The following is a 16,634-nucleotide window of genomic DNA, read 5'->3' as shown; positions in this document are numbered from 1 at the left end:
CTTGTATGGCTCGTTACCTTCACACAGAATAACTTTCTGCTTATATCGCAGTTCTAGATCAGCTGGCAAGTCATCAAAATACTTTAAAATGCCATAACACCACAATCAGATGATCGATGTTCACAGCTGTGTGCGTGTGTCCTTGCAGCGTGAGTGGAACCACCCCAAATGGCTGCGGTAGGCCTCCTAGGATGCCTTGCTCTGAGCTGTATGTATACGTACAGTATATACTATAACTTCAATCGCGTCGTCGCCCCCCCCCCCCCCCCCAACTGCTCTCTGCTCAATGGGGAGGAAAAACAAAAGTTTAAGGGAGATAATTAAGTTGAAAGAGGCGGCTCATTAAAATCATTTCATTCCCTGATTCGATGTCCCCCTCAGAAAAAAAAGAAGAACTCATTACGGGTGAGAGACAGTATTTGTGGTTTTTCAAACTTGACTTTTTAAAACCGCGGTCAACTGTCAAACCGGTAATTGGTCCATGCCGAGTTTGAATGGCTCAAATGTTTTACAAAGCATTTCACTAAAAAACGAGGCGTTTCAATATTGAGACTGATTTTATTGTTAAAATCAGAGTCATTTGCCAGCGGCCAGGCCACCCACCCATCATTAATTCAATCCAAATGTGTCATCATCACTCCGTTATTGTCTGTGACGGACTGCAAAAGGGCTCTTGGTACTGACCCGGTTAGTGCCGATTCTCGTGACGGACAAAAAAACAATTTTGTTGGCTGTTGTCAAAGTTTCCCGTCATTTGTCAGTCGCCAGCAAACTGGGAATCCATCGGTGACACACTGATGGGCCTTCCGTCAGTACCCTGAAGCATGTTTTACCAGGTGAGCGAAACAATAGAAAGCGGAAGTTATACCAGTGAGAGACACACACACACACACACCTTAATACATACATACATATACATATATGTATATATAAATGAGTGTCAACATGTCAGTACTGATGGAAGGCCCACCTCTGGTTAAAGTGCAACAGAACTCCAGTTAAATCCTGTTTTGTTGTTTATTTAGACACAAGTGGTAATTTACAAGGTCAAGGCAGTTAAAATGGAGCCATTTAGTCATAGTTGTGTCTCGATAGCAGAAATATTGGATGTGTGACATAAATGAATACATGTAATTTTTGGGTGAGTAATAAATTTGAGGGTTGGGAATTTGATTGTTTTGTTTTTTTACTGTTTTATCCATTCCTAATTGCTTTAATACATGTACTCTAAATGGAGACCATGTATTTATTTTATTCATGTTTGTTTTATGTATTTAAAATCTGCTTTTGTGAGAAAAAAAAAATATATATATATATAATGTCGCTTTACACAAATATGCTTATTCTGGCAGGGTAATATTGTTTTGTTGTAATATTTGTTCTATTGAGCGCCAAAGCGATTCTGATATGTGGTAAGATTATAAGGCTGTGGATACATTGCATGGAGGCGTGTACTGTATCCCCCCATAGACTTGTGTGAACTGGATCATGGAATCATAGAATCTGTGATTAAATCTGAAAAACCAAATGCATTATTTCAGTCCTTTTATGTGCTTCTAATGGATTTTGTTTAAATGTGTAATGATTTTTTTTTAATCATAAATCAATTTTTTTAAGGTATGTACTGTTTTTCCTTTTTCCGATATCTGATTCAACCAAATGGCCTGCAATAGTTCAGTCATGTTTCAGCATTTTTGGTAATGCTTGAACTACCTTTACCTCCTTGATTTATTTAAATGAGATGTAGGTTACACCTACTGACAATGTTGTCTGCCTCTTCCTCCTGCACACATCACTGAATAGTGCTGCAGAATTCTATGAAATGTGTTCTCAGACTGCTTTGAGTCGAGTCTGTCTCGGTGCCTCTTATCTTGATCTTGGTACATGCAGGCCTTCAGGAATGAACCCTTGGTTGCACAAGAGCACGTCATATTTTACCAGTGTTCTGTCTCCTCAAGCTCAAATTCCTGAGGAAGGAAGAGGTGATTGATTCTTTTAATTATTTGAAATCACCTCCACTTTCATGTTGGCTTTGTGTTTTGAGTAGCCTCTCACGCGACATGATTGCACTGTACTTTCTTTTCTCCACCCTCCAAAACATTGGTGGAATCCCCTGTTTGTTGTCTGTCTTCTGTCTCGGGCGATTTACCGGCAGACTTTTAATGAGGATACTACTCGAGCAGATACATGTCAACTGTGAAAATGTAAACATCGTCAGTGAAGGCGTGATCATGGTGTGTGTTTGGAGAATCGCTCGTTTTATTTTGAAAAACATTGATGATGACCATTGACTCAAAAAAATTGAACTTATGAAAAAGAAGGAAAGCAAAATACACAGCAACATTCCAGTTCTTCAGTACTTCAAGTCCCTAATAATTCACTTTATAACCACAACCAGAAATCTACCGCTGCATGGTCCTCACTGCGGTTTTTTTTTTCTGATTCTCATTGCTCAAGGGGAAATTCTGTTTCCACTCTGCTGTGTAGTTAGTGCCATCCAATTAAAAGAACAGAAGAAATCACACACATACAGGCACGCAAGGAGAGATGTCAGATTGAAGCGTTGAGCAAACTGTTCAGTGCTTCGGCTACACTGTAAACACAACTTGCGGGAAAGGTAATTTTCACATTCGCAAACTTTTAATATTTTGTTGAACTGCGCAAAATGTTATCAAAGTTTGTTGCCTTGAAATAGTAATTTCTGTCAACTTTTTTTTGTAATTATTTACAGTCTAGTGTTGTGGGTAGATTTGCTTTGCAAAGTACAACTCCATAGTCGTCAAAAAGCAGTCCAGCATCTCTCCATCAACCTGTTGCCATTGTATTTTTTTGGCCAGTAGCGCGATTCGATCGGAGATGCTGCAGTACCAGTGTCCAAGTCCTCACAGATGAAGTTCTACGTCCCCAAAGTTAAGAACATGTTTGCAGTTGTCAATTTGACTTTGAACGGTACTACATTAACAGTTTAGCATTCTGATCGTGAAAGTTTGACCTTTTAATCTAATGAACTCAATCTGGATGATTTCCTATAATTTCACAATCTGCACGGATCTTATTCTGATCGGCATAAAGTGAATTTAACAGGAAGTCATACAAAATTAACCCTTTTGTGCAACCTGTAACCTGATAACATCATAACTGTCCACTGTAGTATTGGCTGTCCGTGAAAGGGTTAAATTCAAATCAGACTATTTTTGGCAATGCTAGCCTTCCGGAAACATTTTCACATGGCCAAACCCTCAAAACAACACATTCCCATATAATAGCAAGTTTTGCTTCCAAGTGTTTTTGTCATTTTGTCAAGAGTTTTGCTGGTTTTAAATGATATCAGTTAGCATTGCATTTGTGCTTGAACATGTCTTTGCGCCTTTGGTGCATATGAGCCTGCAAACTCCTCTTTGAAATCTACTTGTCTAAACTACGTACATCTCTAATGTTAATTCAGGTTTACTAAAGCACAGTCATGCTGAAACGACACAACTGCAGGAGCTTTCTGTGAATCGGTTGTCTCTGCAAAAAAAACTCCAGATTAAATGTGGAGGTTCTTGTTAATCTTGTTAATGTAGTCTTGACAGTCCAACACTTTAATGACATGCTGCCCTTCGTTGTGCAATATTTAATCTTTTCTCAGCAGGCTTATGCATGTCTGACACTGTTAAGAAAGCTACTGAATCTGCATGAGGGACTTCGCATATTTGCGTGGGGATTCTGCCAAGGTTCCTGCCTTTCAATCTATATATTGACACCAATTTCACAGTTGGCAACTCTGCAGATTAAACGCCAAATTTGTTTCCATTTTTCACATGATGCTTTACCACCATTGGTGCACCAAGAGGTCTTTCCTCTTGAACGTGCCAATGGTAAAAGAAGCATGGCGACAATCTTTATCAGTCCTCATCTACTGTACTTTTATCACGCTTTGTTATGCACTCTGCAGGTCTCTAACTGATCAAGTACAGGATGTTCTGGCAGAGTGTGATAACAGCTTTGCAGTGGAAAAGTGTATCCCCCAGGCATTTCAGTTTTGTTCCTAGCTGACCTGGCGGAGTGACGATAATGATGGTGAGAAGGAGCAGATCTACGTGCAGCGGATCACACGCGACTCATTTTTGTCGCGGGCCACATTGTAGTTACGGTTTGCCTTGGAGGGCCGTTATGAATTTTGGGAAACCATCTAAATGCTTACCTGTCAACTCATACGGTTTAGACATAGTTCATACGGATTTTGTGGTGAATCTTACGTTTATGGCCGTATCGCACAGATCATACGGATTCTGAAAATGTTGTTTGTTTTTTTTCCCCCTTAACAGGTAGTTCCGTTCGTCTACTCGAATGCTTTTATTTCCGGTAACTTTCCAGTAAATTACGTTTCTTAGTTGAAAACATTCATTGCATACTTCGGTAGTGTACAAGCAAGTTCTACGAGGAAACAAATATATCGTTCATATTGCACAACAAAACCAACAAGAAAGAGAAGTAAAACGAAGCACAGTGGAAGGTTTCTTCAAGAATGGATATCGCAGTTTAATGTCGCAATAATGCCTGGTAAGACAGAAGAATATGCTCATTGCACAATTTGCAAACGCAAAGTAAAAGTTCTTGCATCTGGAGTTCATGATGTGAAAGAACATTTGAAGTCTAACTTGCACCAAAGGAATGCCCGAGAATCACAAAAGCAGCCAAGTATGATGCAATTCACGAAGGATAACACAACCAGTGCTCCAAAGGATATCCTTAGTAAATATTGAAAATTTCGTGGGGGTTTTTTCTGCTGTTATTTTGACATATAAAATGCTTTGGTATGTTACAAGGATTGTTTGCTCTTCATAAGGATTTTTTGGGTAGTTTATACAGGTTGGCGCTCCGAAAGGTCGACAGGTATGTAAATGTTTAAGCACCTCCCCATGTATCACATACACAGCACACAACAAATGGATGAATAACTAGTTTTAAAATCAGAAGTCAAGAATAATGACTGTTATTGTGGAAATCATATGACAATTAAAAATGTTGGTTCTGACTTTATGTCGTACGTATGTACGTATGTGTTTCACAGGACAGCGACGATACAGTTACTGCATGCTGTACCAAGAGACTGAAGTGGTTCGTAACTTAACTCTTTTTGTCGCAGTTGGCAGGTACATGTAACTTTTGTGATTTGACAAAACATTGTTAGCATTGGTGGAAATGGCCCTACCTGGTTTCATGAGTTAGCTAAAGGTGATTTAGCGTTTTCAGCGTGTATAATGCTTCTCTGGTTGAATGGATGGGTTCGTCCTTTGTCATGTATTTATTCTCACTGTGTGGATGGTTCAATGTCAGGATTAAAATATTCACATTTGCGGTGGTGTGTGTGTGTTGAGGGGGGGGGGGGTATATTTTTTTTAAAATAATTTGTAAAAGAAAGTGAATTTTTTGGATATAGTTTAATCAATAAGATATACCAGTCATGAACATCATGAAGCATCCAAATTTTTTTTCATGTCAAAATAATTAAGATTAAAAACATATATACACAGCTGTTAAAATGCCACGTGTCATTCAATGCATGAGACTGACAAATCATTTCTGAACTTCTTCCATCATTACTCTGATTGTACAACTCAATTGAAAAAATAAAAAATAATTTTTGAGAGGGGAGTTAAAATAAAGACCTGAGATTATGTGGTTGCACATTTGTGTACACCCTGAGGATGTGGTTATGTTCGCAACGAAACAATCACATTCAAATTCATGTTAAATGCGAGTCGGCTACCGTTTAAAGTGCTACCGATTAAGTACAGTTCAACACCCAGGTATGTGTGTGTGTACGTGTGTGAGAGAAATTACACATTATAACTGTAATTGGAGCACTGGAGCAAGAAAAAAAAACAAAAACAAACAAACAGTTGTTCCTTATTGTTCTTGTAGTGAACAATTTAAACAGATGCTGCCATGACCTAATATTGTCACGTTGCGAGGTGGTGGTGGAGGACCCCAAAAAGCAGGCAGGAGGCAGGAGCAGGGTGTATTTGAAGAATTGTATTTAAAACAAAGAATACTAAATCCAAAACAAACAAAGTCCAAAGTATCACACAAAACCCATGACTAAAGCTAAAACATAACAATGAACTAAACATAACAGAAGCCAAGAGCAAACAGCAACACACATGACAGTAGCAAAAAGCAAACAATGACCCGACACTGAGTGTTCGGGCAGGAGTCCAGCTGCCAGGGGGGGGGGGGGGGGGGGGGGCACCTGTTGGTTCCTAAACCAAATCATGACAGTACCCCTCCCTCAAGGGACGGATCCCAGACGTCCCAAAGTTGTCCAAAAGCTTGCCTCGCCAGGGAACAGAAACTAAAAGCGACGGCGACCTTCGCCTCGCCGAAATGCAGGAACGATAAGCGAGGTGACCTTCACCTCGCCAGGGAACAGGAACAAAAGGGACGGCAATCCTTTTGGCTGGGCGTGGCCTGACGTGGACGGAGCTCGACGTAACTGGGGACAAGGAACAGCCGGACGTGAACAGGGGCTCGGCCTGACGTGGGCGTGGACGTGGCACGGCTCGTCGTCGACGTGAATGGGACTCAACTCCAACAGACACGTGACGAGCCTCAGCTCAACGTAGACGCGGACTGTCATGATTCGGTTTAGGGACCAACAGGTGGCACTGTAGGGCTCCCCCGGTAGCTGCACACCTGTTGGTCATAGGTAATTAGGGCTTTAATAGGACTCCCAGCCCAAACACTCAGTTCGGGTCATTGTTTGCTCTTGGCTGCTGTCATGTTTGTTTGCTGCAATCAGGTTTGTTTCAGTCATGTTTTGGTTGCTGTTATGTTTTATCTTCAGTCATGATTTTTGTTTGCTACTTTGGACTTTGTTTGCGTAGGATTTAGTTTTCTGTGTCTTATCAATACACTTCTTCAAATACACCCTGCTCCTCTCTCCTGCCTGCTTTTTGGGGTCCACCACCACCTCGCAAACGTGGCAGAATGACCCGACCAAATGGACCCCACAGGTATTAAGGACTGGTCCCTATTCCACCATGTGCCTGGTGGAGCCGACACCCCTTTCCCTTTCAGGCAGCGCTGGTAATGCAGCTGTCCTGTTTTCATCTCGTCAAGCCGCGTCTACGGTGGGTTTTCTTCAGGTACAGTTTCCTACCGCATTCCGAAAAACATGCACGGTAGGTTAATGGACCGCTCTAAATTGTCCGTATGTGTGACTGTGAGTGGTTGTTGTGCTTGGCTGGCAACCAGTTCAGGGTATACGCCGCCAACTGCCCAAAGTCAGCTGGGATAGGCTCCACCAAGCCCACGACCCTTGTGAGGATTAAGAGGTTCAGATAATGGATGGATGGTATTACATCAGCCTTATTCGTAAATAACTATCTTGCAGGTTAAGCCGAGCAGAGCGGTCTGTGAGTTTGTTTTGGCGTGTTGGGCATGGAGTCACTCTTGAACAGAAATGCTGCATTAAATGAAGACTTCCAGTGCAGTGTTTGAATCCCACCATGATGTTCTCGCATTAGTACTCCAGCCTCTACTGTTCGTGATCACGTCTGACACAACTTGACCGCCATGTTTTGCTGAGCTTGCCATTTCATCGCAGAAATATGTTCACTTCTTTTGCCTCCTTGTATTTCGAGCTTGATTTATTTTCATCCTTTTTTAAGAGTCCGGGGGAGTTATCTTGATTTCTCCGTCTAAAACCTGGCTGGTCACCTCTTTGAGCAGCCTCATGTCATCCCGCAGTGACACGGCGATTAAGTAAGGGTTTGGTTTGAGAGTCAGACCGTAGCTGTAGCCGAGGCCGGGCGCCCTGTCCGGGTCTGTGCTAATGTGGCACTGGTGAACCAGAAGAGCCGTGAAGAGAAAGATCTGAAGCTTGGACAGCTCCTCTCCAATGCAGCGCCGCTTCCCCACAGAGAAGATGAGTACAGAGTTGCACAGGTCCTTGTTCAGATCACCACTGGGTTGCAGGAAACGCTGGGGATCAAATTTCTCCGGCTGTGACCAGACAGCGGCGTTGTGATTGGACGACCACTGGTTGACAAAAACCACTGTGTTCTTTGGTACGGCGTAACCACTGATCGAGGTGTCTGTGGTAGTGGAGTGAGGGATCGTGAGCGGCACGAAGCTGGTGAAGCGCATCACCTCGTAGATGAAGGCCATGACATAAGGCAGCGCTTGCTGGTCCTCGATGGAGGGGAGGCGACTGCGGTCCACCACCATGTCCACTTCTTTCCGAAGACGCGCCTGCATCTCCGGGTACCTTCATTCGCCAGGAATCCACCATGGAGAAACAAGACAAAGTTATAGACATTCAAATTTGCAATTAATTCCATCTCAAGTAGGATTGCGACCATGTGCCTTATGCCATCCGAATGTTCAGGAAATCGCATTGCTGTTACCGTTTTACTTCTTCGCATTACTACTATCATGTACTTACAGCGGAGATTCTTCTTCTCTATCTTCTATTTAGAAGACGGAGAAGTATTAGGATAAGAACAACGGGAGTCATGGCAACTTGCTTCCGTTTCCACATGGATTTACAGGGCCAAAAAGGCGCATTAACCCAGCAGTATTGCGCCTATGGTTTGAGTGCAAGAGAGAATTCTGATTCAGGTCAGACGTTTGAAACTGAAAAGAAAAATTTGTAGGTAGTTATTAAACGGACATATCGTCGCCATCCTGTGGTGCCTCCAGTCGCATCAATTTCTGAACACCGCTTATAATCAGCAACTTGTGCTTCAACTGTTTACTTTCCTCGAGCTGTGTGGTATACAGTGCTCTGGGAATGTGTTTTTAGTGGCACTCTGAATAAGCAAACGGCACATCTGAACAATGGTCTGAGTTTCCGAATGGTCTGAGTGAAGCAATGCGCTCAGAGCATATTTGCGAATGCACCCATGATGAGAAAACTTGGATTTTGGATTTCATTGGAGCGTGACAGGCTTTAATGTTCATGGTCTTGCTTTTTGCACAAGTACCACAAAGTAATGAGGCAGAAATGATACAAAAAATAAAATAAAATTGAATCCGTGATGGAGGGGGTGTTTACGCATATTTTCATGGTCTGGGGATTGCTATGAGATGCTGTGCCATATATGTAATCGGCAATATCTGATCTTTCTTCTGAATTGAGACATTTGCATATATAAATCAGCATGTATTGTATTGTATTGTATTTCTGATTTTATCTGTTTGTTTTATGATATGCTTGATATCGGCACCATCGTTTGCCATTTATCAAGCCAATCAAGAACATCCAATTTGCTAAGCTCATTTAGGAGCCTTTTTTTTTTTGTTTAGCACTACACTTACCACAGAGTCTCACGAATGAGGTCTTGGACAAATATGAAGATTGCATTGCGTGTGGGCTCATGCATTCAATGGGGTCTGCTCTGTACCTCTCAAGGGGGCAAATGTGAATGGTATGTGTGGGTTTCTGTGAAAAGATGTGTAGCATCATACAGAGGTACCTGGACTTATAAGTGCCCCAGCTTACCGCGTTTTTGAGATACAACCCGTCACTCAATCAGTTTTGTGCTTTAAATTGCGAGCAAGCATTTGACTTACAACTGCTTCAAACACTCCACCACGCCGCGAAGTTCACAACGCCCGGCCACTATCAGTTCATGTGCTGACCTTCCTGTACGTCTGTTGTTTTATGCTCACGTTTTCTTTTCTTTTTTTGGGGGAGGTATTCCACAAAAATAAAATTATAACCATGAGTCCTAAGAAAGTGACTGTGTCCAATGAACGAAAAGCTTAAAATCATAGAAAAACATGAGCCGTGGCATGAATTAAATGAACTTGGTAAAGCATTAGGAGTTCAGCAATTCTATGATGTCTACTGAAGGCAACAAAAAAAGGGAGCAAAATTGAGTTCAATGAAAGTAATGTGAAAAAAATTATTTCTTCACATTTTACAGGAAAATATAAGTATAGGAAAATGTTTAATTTTTTTGTATTTTCTTTCTATTCACCTTATTTCACCTTAGACAGCTGGCCAAAATAAAACCTTTCCTCTCACATGAACACTTTGAGACAGTAATCCATGCCTTCGTCACATCCCGGCTCGATTACTGTAAGGCCCTGTACTTTGGAGTCAGCCAGTCCTCCATTAAGCGCCTTCAGCTGGTCCAAAATGCTGCTGCTCGCCTCTTGACTGGTACTCGTAAGAGGGACCACATAACTCCTACTCTGGCATCCCTTCATTGGCTCCCCATTCATTTTAGAGTTATTTTCAAGATCTTCCTCTTTGTTTTCAAATCTCTAATCTCGCGCCACCTTACCTCTCTGAGCTCATCCGCCCATACACACCTGCCCGGCGCCTCAGGTCTGTGGACCAGTCTTTGTTAGAAGTACCAAGAACTAAACTGAGGCTCAGAGGGGATCGAGCCTTTTCTGTTGCTGGTCCCTCTCTCTGGTATGACCTCCCACTGAACATTCGGCAAGCCTCCTCGCTGCCCATCTATAAAGCCCTCCTTAAAACTCACTTGTATTCTTTGGCATTCGACTCGGCATGATTTTACTGCTTGGTGCTTTCTACCGCCTTTATTACCATTTCGTCTTACTGTTTATTGTGCATGTTAAATCGCTCCATGTACAGCATGTATGCAGCGATGGCTGTTTGAGAGTGCTCTATAAATACTGTTGACTTGTTGACGTGACTTGACTTCTTTGGGATAAAAAACTCAAGGTACCGCTTTACACCAAAAAAATCACAAGTTGTCTCTGGTGGGTTAAAACGGTTATTGAAGTTGGAATAACATTAAAATTGCAATTATTGACAAGTGTGGCGACGACTTTAGCACAACAAAGTAAGTTGCTTGCCTCAAAAAAAATTGCTGAGCTGTTCTTACTGAGGTTTAGTTTCAAAACTCTTATTTCTTTGTTACAAATACAGGATAGTCAATTTTCACATGACCAAAACTTAAAAAATAGTTTGCAGAATTGCCCGGGTTCAAATTTTATTCAACATTGTCGCCTTGAACGTTTGAGTGCACTCTGTTTATTTTTTTTTTTTAATCAGATTTATTTTTGCATTGTAGTGCCTCAAAATATTTTTGCATTGTTTTTCCGAAATTCTTTGGAGGTTACAATGTCAGTAATGTTCATATATTCGTGTCATTTAAAATGAGTACCCTAGAGAGAGGAAACTGGCTTACTTGACAAGGATGAGAATGATCCACTGCAGCATTGTTGACAACGTGTCTTGACTTGCTCCAAATATATCTGCAACAGTGGGCGACACATAGTCCTTGTCCGATCGGCGGCCGTTTTTCTCGCCGACTTTGTCCAAAGCTACAATCAAAGCGTCCGTCATGTCCCTAACGATGCTCGAGTCAAAGGATTTCCTGTGCGCCCTCACTTTTTCGCGAATGAAGACGCTGAACTCCCGGTTGAGCATCTTGAAGCTGTCAAACAACGTTTTGATGGGGTTGGGGAAGTACTGGAGCCAGGGCATCACGTCCACGATGCTCCCTGCGCCGACAGTCTTGGTGAACTGGCTGTTCCTACCCACCACCTGACGGAACTCCGCGTCGTCGTACGAGTACCTCTTGCCGAAGCACACCGCACTCATGAAGTTGGCCGTGGACACCACCAGGTCCGCCAGGGGCACGAAGAACGCGTGCTGCTCGGTCTTGCGCACGAAGAGCTCCAGAAGCTCTTTCAATTCGCAGATAACGTGTCGCTCAAATGTGTTCTTGGTCTGCTGGTTCCCCGTGGAGAACATCCTCACGGTCGAATGGGCCACCCTGCGGTGCACCTTCCACCAGTCCGATGTGGTGGCGAAGGCGAGCCCGTCCCCGTTGGACACGTACTGGAACGAGGTGAAATCCGGTCTGCCGGCAAACTCCGAGCCCTGTTTGATCAACGCCTGTTTGATGGATTCCCCGTTCAGCACCACCACGCTCCGGGAGCCCAGTTGAATCTGGTAGACGTTGCCGTATTTCTCGACCAAGCGCGCGAAATACAGGTGCGGCGCTTTGCCGATTTGCGCCGCGTTGCCGATGATGGGCCAAGGGAACGGACCCGGCAGGCGCTGCTGGAACCAGCGACACGCTTGGAGGGACAGCAAGTAGGTGACACAAGTCACTAACAGGCTCATCAGAAACAATCCGCCGCTCTCATCCAGCTTCAAAGTCATCTTGACCATCCTGCAGTGGGGAACGGCATCAATTTGAAAAAGTCTCGTTATGGTGTCAGAGACAGAATCGAAATCTAGCAATGATAATATAGACACCTATACAATGTACCTGGCTTTGAAGAAAAAAAAAACATTCATCTAAAGTAGAATTCTCTCTGTTCTGAACAAACTATATATTTGCAATATCCAGCGGTCAAATCTCAAATCGCGCAGCCTGTTGCGCTGCCTGCTCTGCCTTTGCAAAAGTCCCAACATCGTCTCTTTTTTTTTTTTAGATGTCATTTTCGAGGGTGTCACACCCCTCCCCGCGTGCTATATAGGCAGGTAACCGGCGTCGTATTAGCCTGGCAAGCCAAACCCATTTTCTTTCTGCACGAAAGAAATAAATCAAACGCTGGTACAGCGTTGAGTCTGCATTTCCAGGCGAGCGTCGGATGTCCCACTGCAGTTAAGTTCAATCACAAAGATGCAGAAGTCATTTTGTTGTCAAATGGATAGACTACTATTCCTATCATTGTTTTTTTATTGTTTGTGCACTACTACTCATAATAATACTAATTGTTATTGTTATCATTACTATAACAGCGAATAATGATAACCATAACAATGATATGATTTTATTTGTAGTAATAATAGTAGGAGTGATATATTTGATGCAATTCAATGAAAATCAACCGTAACATTTTAAAATGAACTAAATACTTTAACTGCGCTTTGTTACAGCTGCAGCTGTTGTTAAAGCGCTATGTAAATCAGCATGTATTGTATTGTAAACGGCAACATAGAATCTGAATAAATATCAATTAAATTACACAATATAGAAAAGAGGCGATGTGTTCCACCCTTCTCGCCCCTCCCCCTTGTTTTTATTGTAGAAAGATAACTAACTCCAAGTGGTCCCTTTATTTTTTTGATATCTCTGTTGTCTGGTTTTACAATGATAAAAATATTGTGATGTCATTAATATTGTCTAATATTTTGGTGCCGTCAATGAATTTACTAATTAAAATGATAGTAGAAAACAACTGAGTACGCTGCAGTATAGTTTTACACCACAGGCACATCTTACTTACTTCAATGTTATTTTATTAGCATGTAATATAATAATAATACATTTCATTTATAAGCGCCTTTCAAGACACTCAAGGACACTTTACAACCAAAACAAGAACAATAAATATAGGCCACCGATAATTTTTCAAATTATTTTGTTCCTTTCCATCATCCATGTTAGAATGATGATCAGATTTCTTTCTCTGTTTTCTTTTCTTTTTTCATGCGAGCAAAATGAAAGAAGAAACTAGAAGGAGCAGGAACATTTTTAAACGTCATTCGAATTACGAGGCACCATTAAAGGGAATGTAGCATGTGGTTTCCAATTAAGCCACCAGATGGAGGCGATTCCCACATTGTGAAGCATTCGTACCTAATTAACAATAAGTACCCAATACACGAGGAGGCCTAGTGGCCATCGCTGCCTCATGCTGGTCTCTGTCCTTTTTGTCATCTCTGTTGCAGGATGCAGTCTTGCCGCCTGGAGTGTGACATAGCTTTGTAACGTGAGTCAATAGAGTTGATGTTGGATGTGAATGTTTTGCAGACTGCGTTGATGTGAACTGCGGCTGCTCTTCTCGGGTCTCCTCGTCGTGCCTGTTGGCCGAGTGGGATTTGGTGATCCGCTTCAGCACCGCGGACAGCAGCTTATATCACTCTAATGATCGCCAGTGAAGCCCATCATCCACCCATTTTCTATCGCGCTTGACCTCACAGAGGTCACGGGTGAACCGGAGCCTAACCTAGTTGACTTTGGGACAGGGGCGGACTACACTCTGAATTGGTTGCCACTTAATCCCGGGGGCATTGATACGATTTACAACCGCTCACACTCACATTCACGTCTACAGACAGTTAGTCAATATAATGTGTATGTTTTTGGAAAGTGGGAGGAAGCTCTAGTACCCCAGAGAAAACACAAGCAAGCTCAGGGAATACATGCAAACTCCACACAGGAAGACTGAAGCCAAAATGCAAACTCAAACGTCAGAACCGTGAGGTAGATGTGCTGACCGTAATTCATTGAACAAACACCATCATTATTTTTGTTACCAGTCGAGTAGCATTAGCCTTCGTAGTAAAATATTCCTGCCGACGTTATGACATTAAATGTTTACTTTTTACCTGAGTGCATTAATACAAAATATATTTATCCACAATAATGAATATCAATGAATCCGACTCCAGTCAGCCTGTTTGCATCCTATTTTTAATCAAAATGTGGCCATGATGCTCCTTGTATTTCATTGTAATGTTACAAAAGACTTAATAATGAACCAACATTTAAACATGATAATAATGATATGAGTGATTTCTCCAGTGCTCAAAATTAAAGTGTTTATGAATATCAACTGTTTATGCATATCAACAAAAAAATAAAACGGGCATGATGTTGACAAGCAAGACCTTCAAGACAATTTAGATGTAAAGAGAGCTTACCAAGTGTCCAGTTTTCTTCTCTCAAGTCGTGTCACACAAGTTGAGATGCTACTGCGGGAGTGAATTTGTCGTTAGAAATCGGTCCAGGAGGGTGGAGACAAGCCAATGTGTGGCCTGAACCCAGCCTCCTTTACTTGTTCATAAACCAAGATTACACAATGTCACCCCTGCCTTTTTTGTTCGAAAGGACATTTATTTACAAACGGATGCCATCTGTTCTCATTCATTTGGTCTATCTTACATTATAATTTCACCAAATTGAAGTTTACCCCCTGCCCACTTTCTTTCTACATCAATGTCACAAGATTTATTTGAACACCAAGGACTACCGAAAAGATTTGTTCTGAACTGAATAAACTGTGAGAAGCTGGTATGTGCTGTTGTGAAAGCGCTATATAAATCAGCATGTATTGCATTGTATTGTATTGTATTAACATTTGGGCTTCAAAGTTCTTGGGAAACTAAGCCTTCACTGTTCTGATTTTTCTGCTGCATATTCATCAATCATAATAATAATAACAACCGAATAACCTAAATAATGTAACCACAGCAACAGGTCTGCAGGTAACAGGGTTGCAAATCCAGACCATGTTAGCTTTCTTTCAGGAATAAGAAGCTAGCTGTTTAGCTAGCTGTTACTGCTGACCAAGAGGACAAACTACGTTGTAAAAAATATGAAAAATAGAAGAGAGGACATTCATTTGCTCTGCCCATTATTTTGGAAAACGGTGATGATGTCAAATCCAGCATATCATGTGATTCAATGCTTTCCTCTTTGACAAAAGCTAAAAAGGTTATGGTAACAGGGTTACGTGCATCTTGTGGGACACATGTTCCATGAAGAATAATTATTAATGAAAATATTTTGTTTATTAAAACAAATGTTCCCACAGCTGCAAGAGAGATAAATGAAAAAAACTATCAAAAACATTTACATTTCATTTGAAATGTTTTATTTGAGATCCAGTTTGGTTTTCGGGGGGTGGAATAAGAGGAAAAATTGCATTATAGAGGTACTCCAGACCTCTTTGGCATTTTTAAAAACTATTTTCAAGTATTACTTTCTCTTAGTTTTTTTTTTTTAACTTGGTCTTGGGACAAGCATCTGTACCCACAAACTGCATGTTTTTGTATTTTGTATGTGGTTTATTTGATGGGTGGGCAGTAAAATGTCCTCCAATTCTGGATTGACCTAACTATTGAGTCTTTGGTAATTTATTAATTCTAGGCATTCCTTTTTTGTCTTTGATTCAAGGTCAACCTCTTGTACATAGGTCGTACGTGAAATCAAGTTCAAGAAAACTAATGAAAGTGAGTGGATCCTCTCAGCCTTTTTTGTAAACCCCACCCATTATTTATGTAACAGTAACTTTTAACACAGCTTCAAAATGATTCTCTTTCTGTTGCTGACACCTTGCTGCACCTGTTATTTCCCGGTCTGTTTGACTAGTATTCTCTGTTCACACTGTCAGTTTCATCTGCTTCATGTCACTTTTGTCTGGCTCATCAATCTCGCATGCTGTGCCCTCTTTGTCAGACTCCAGCCTCTCTACTGTCTGACCTCCCGAGCATCTTACTCTTGGCAACTTATTTTAACATGGTCGGTTCAAACACACACACACGTATACAAGACAGAATGTGTGTGTGTGTGTGTGTGTGTGTGTGTGTGTATGCTCTCAGGGAGGGACCTGGTGATCCTGAACATCCCACTCATGTGACCAACTTTGATCTCTTAGAAGGGCTTTAGTTAAAATACGACCCATTCTCAAGCATGTTTAATCCACCACAATAAACACATATTCCAGTAAAAATTTTGTTTTGACACCCAGGCAAGTCTTTCTTCAGTGAAAGGGAAGGAGACACACCGTTTTTTTTTTTTGTTAACTCTCCTCAATGTGGTGTTGGAGTAAGAAACGTATACTCTCTTGTCATTTTGTAGGTCCGCTGTAATTCGAGTCTGCTCTTCTCTGTTTGTCCATTTTGTCTTGAGTTTTTCCTT

General features: G+C 41.6%; 1 protein-coding gene across 1 annotated transcript; it reads right to left on the bottom strand.

The window, feature by feature from the left end:
- Positions 1-5,407: 5,407 nt before the first annotated feature.
- On the bottom strand, positions 5,408-14,679 carry LOC127609836 (cytochrome P450 1B1). The gene is made up of 3 exons (XM_052079354.1): positions 14,636-14,679; positions 11,160-12,152; positions 5,408-8,257 (listed from the first exon to the last, which is right to left on the bottom strand). Exons 2-3 carry the CDS (start codon positions 12,149-12,151, stop codon positions 7,654-7,656), a joined length of 1,596 nt encoding a protein of 531 aa, XP_051935314.1. The 5' UTR covers position 12,152; positions 14,636-14,679; the 3' UTR covers positions 5,408-7,653.
- Positions 14,680-16,634: the final 1,955 nt, after the last annotated feature.

The sequence above is a fragment of the Hippocampus zosterae genome, chromosome 11 (assembly GCF_025434085.1).
Source record: "Hippocampus zosterae strain Florida chromosome 11, ASM2543408v3, whole genome shotgun sequence".
NCBI lineage: Eukaryota > Metazoa > Chordata > Actinopteri > Syngnathiformes > Syngnathidae > Hippocampus > Hippocampus zosterae.
This window is presented reverse-complemented; position numbering and strand designations above follow the sequence as displayed.

Excerpts from the sequence above, each read along its gene's own strand:
- LOC127609836 (XM_052079354.1), bottom strand. The coding sequence starts at position 12,151 with ATGGTCAAGATGACTTTGAAGCTGGATGAGAGCGGCGGATTGTTTCTG. Across the intron at positions 8,258-11,159 it reads ATCATTCTCATCCTTGTCAA|GTACCCGGAGATGCAGGCGC; the intron begins GTAAGCCAGTTT and ends TGGCGAATGAAG.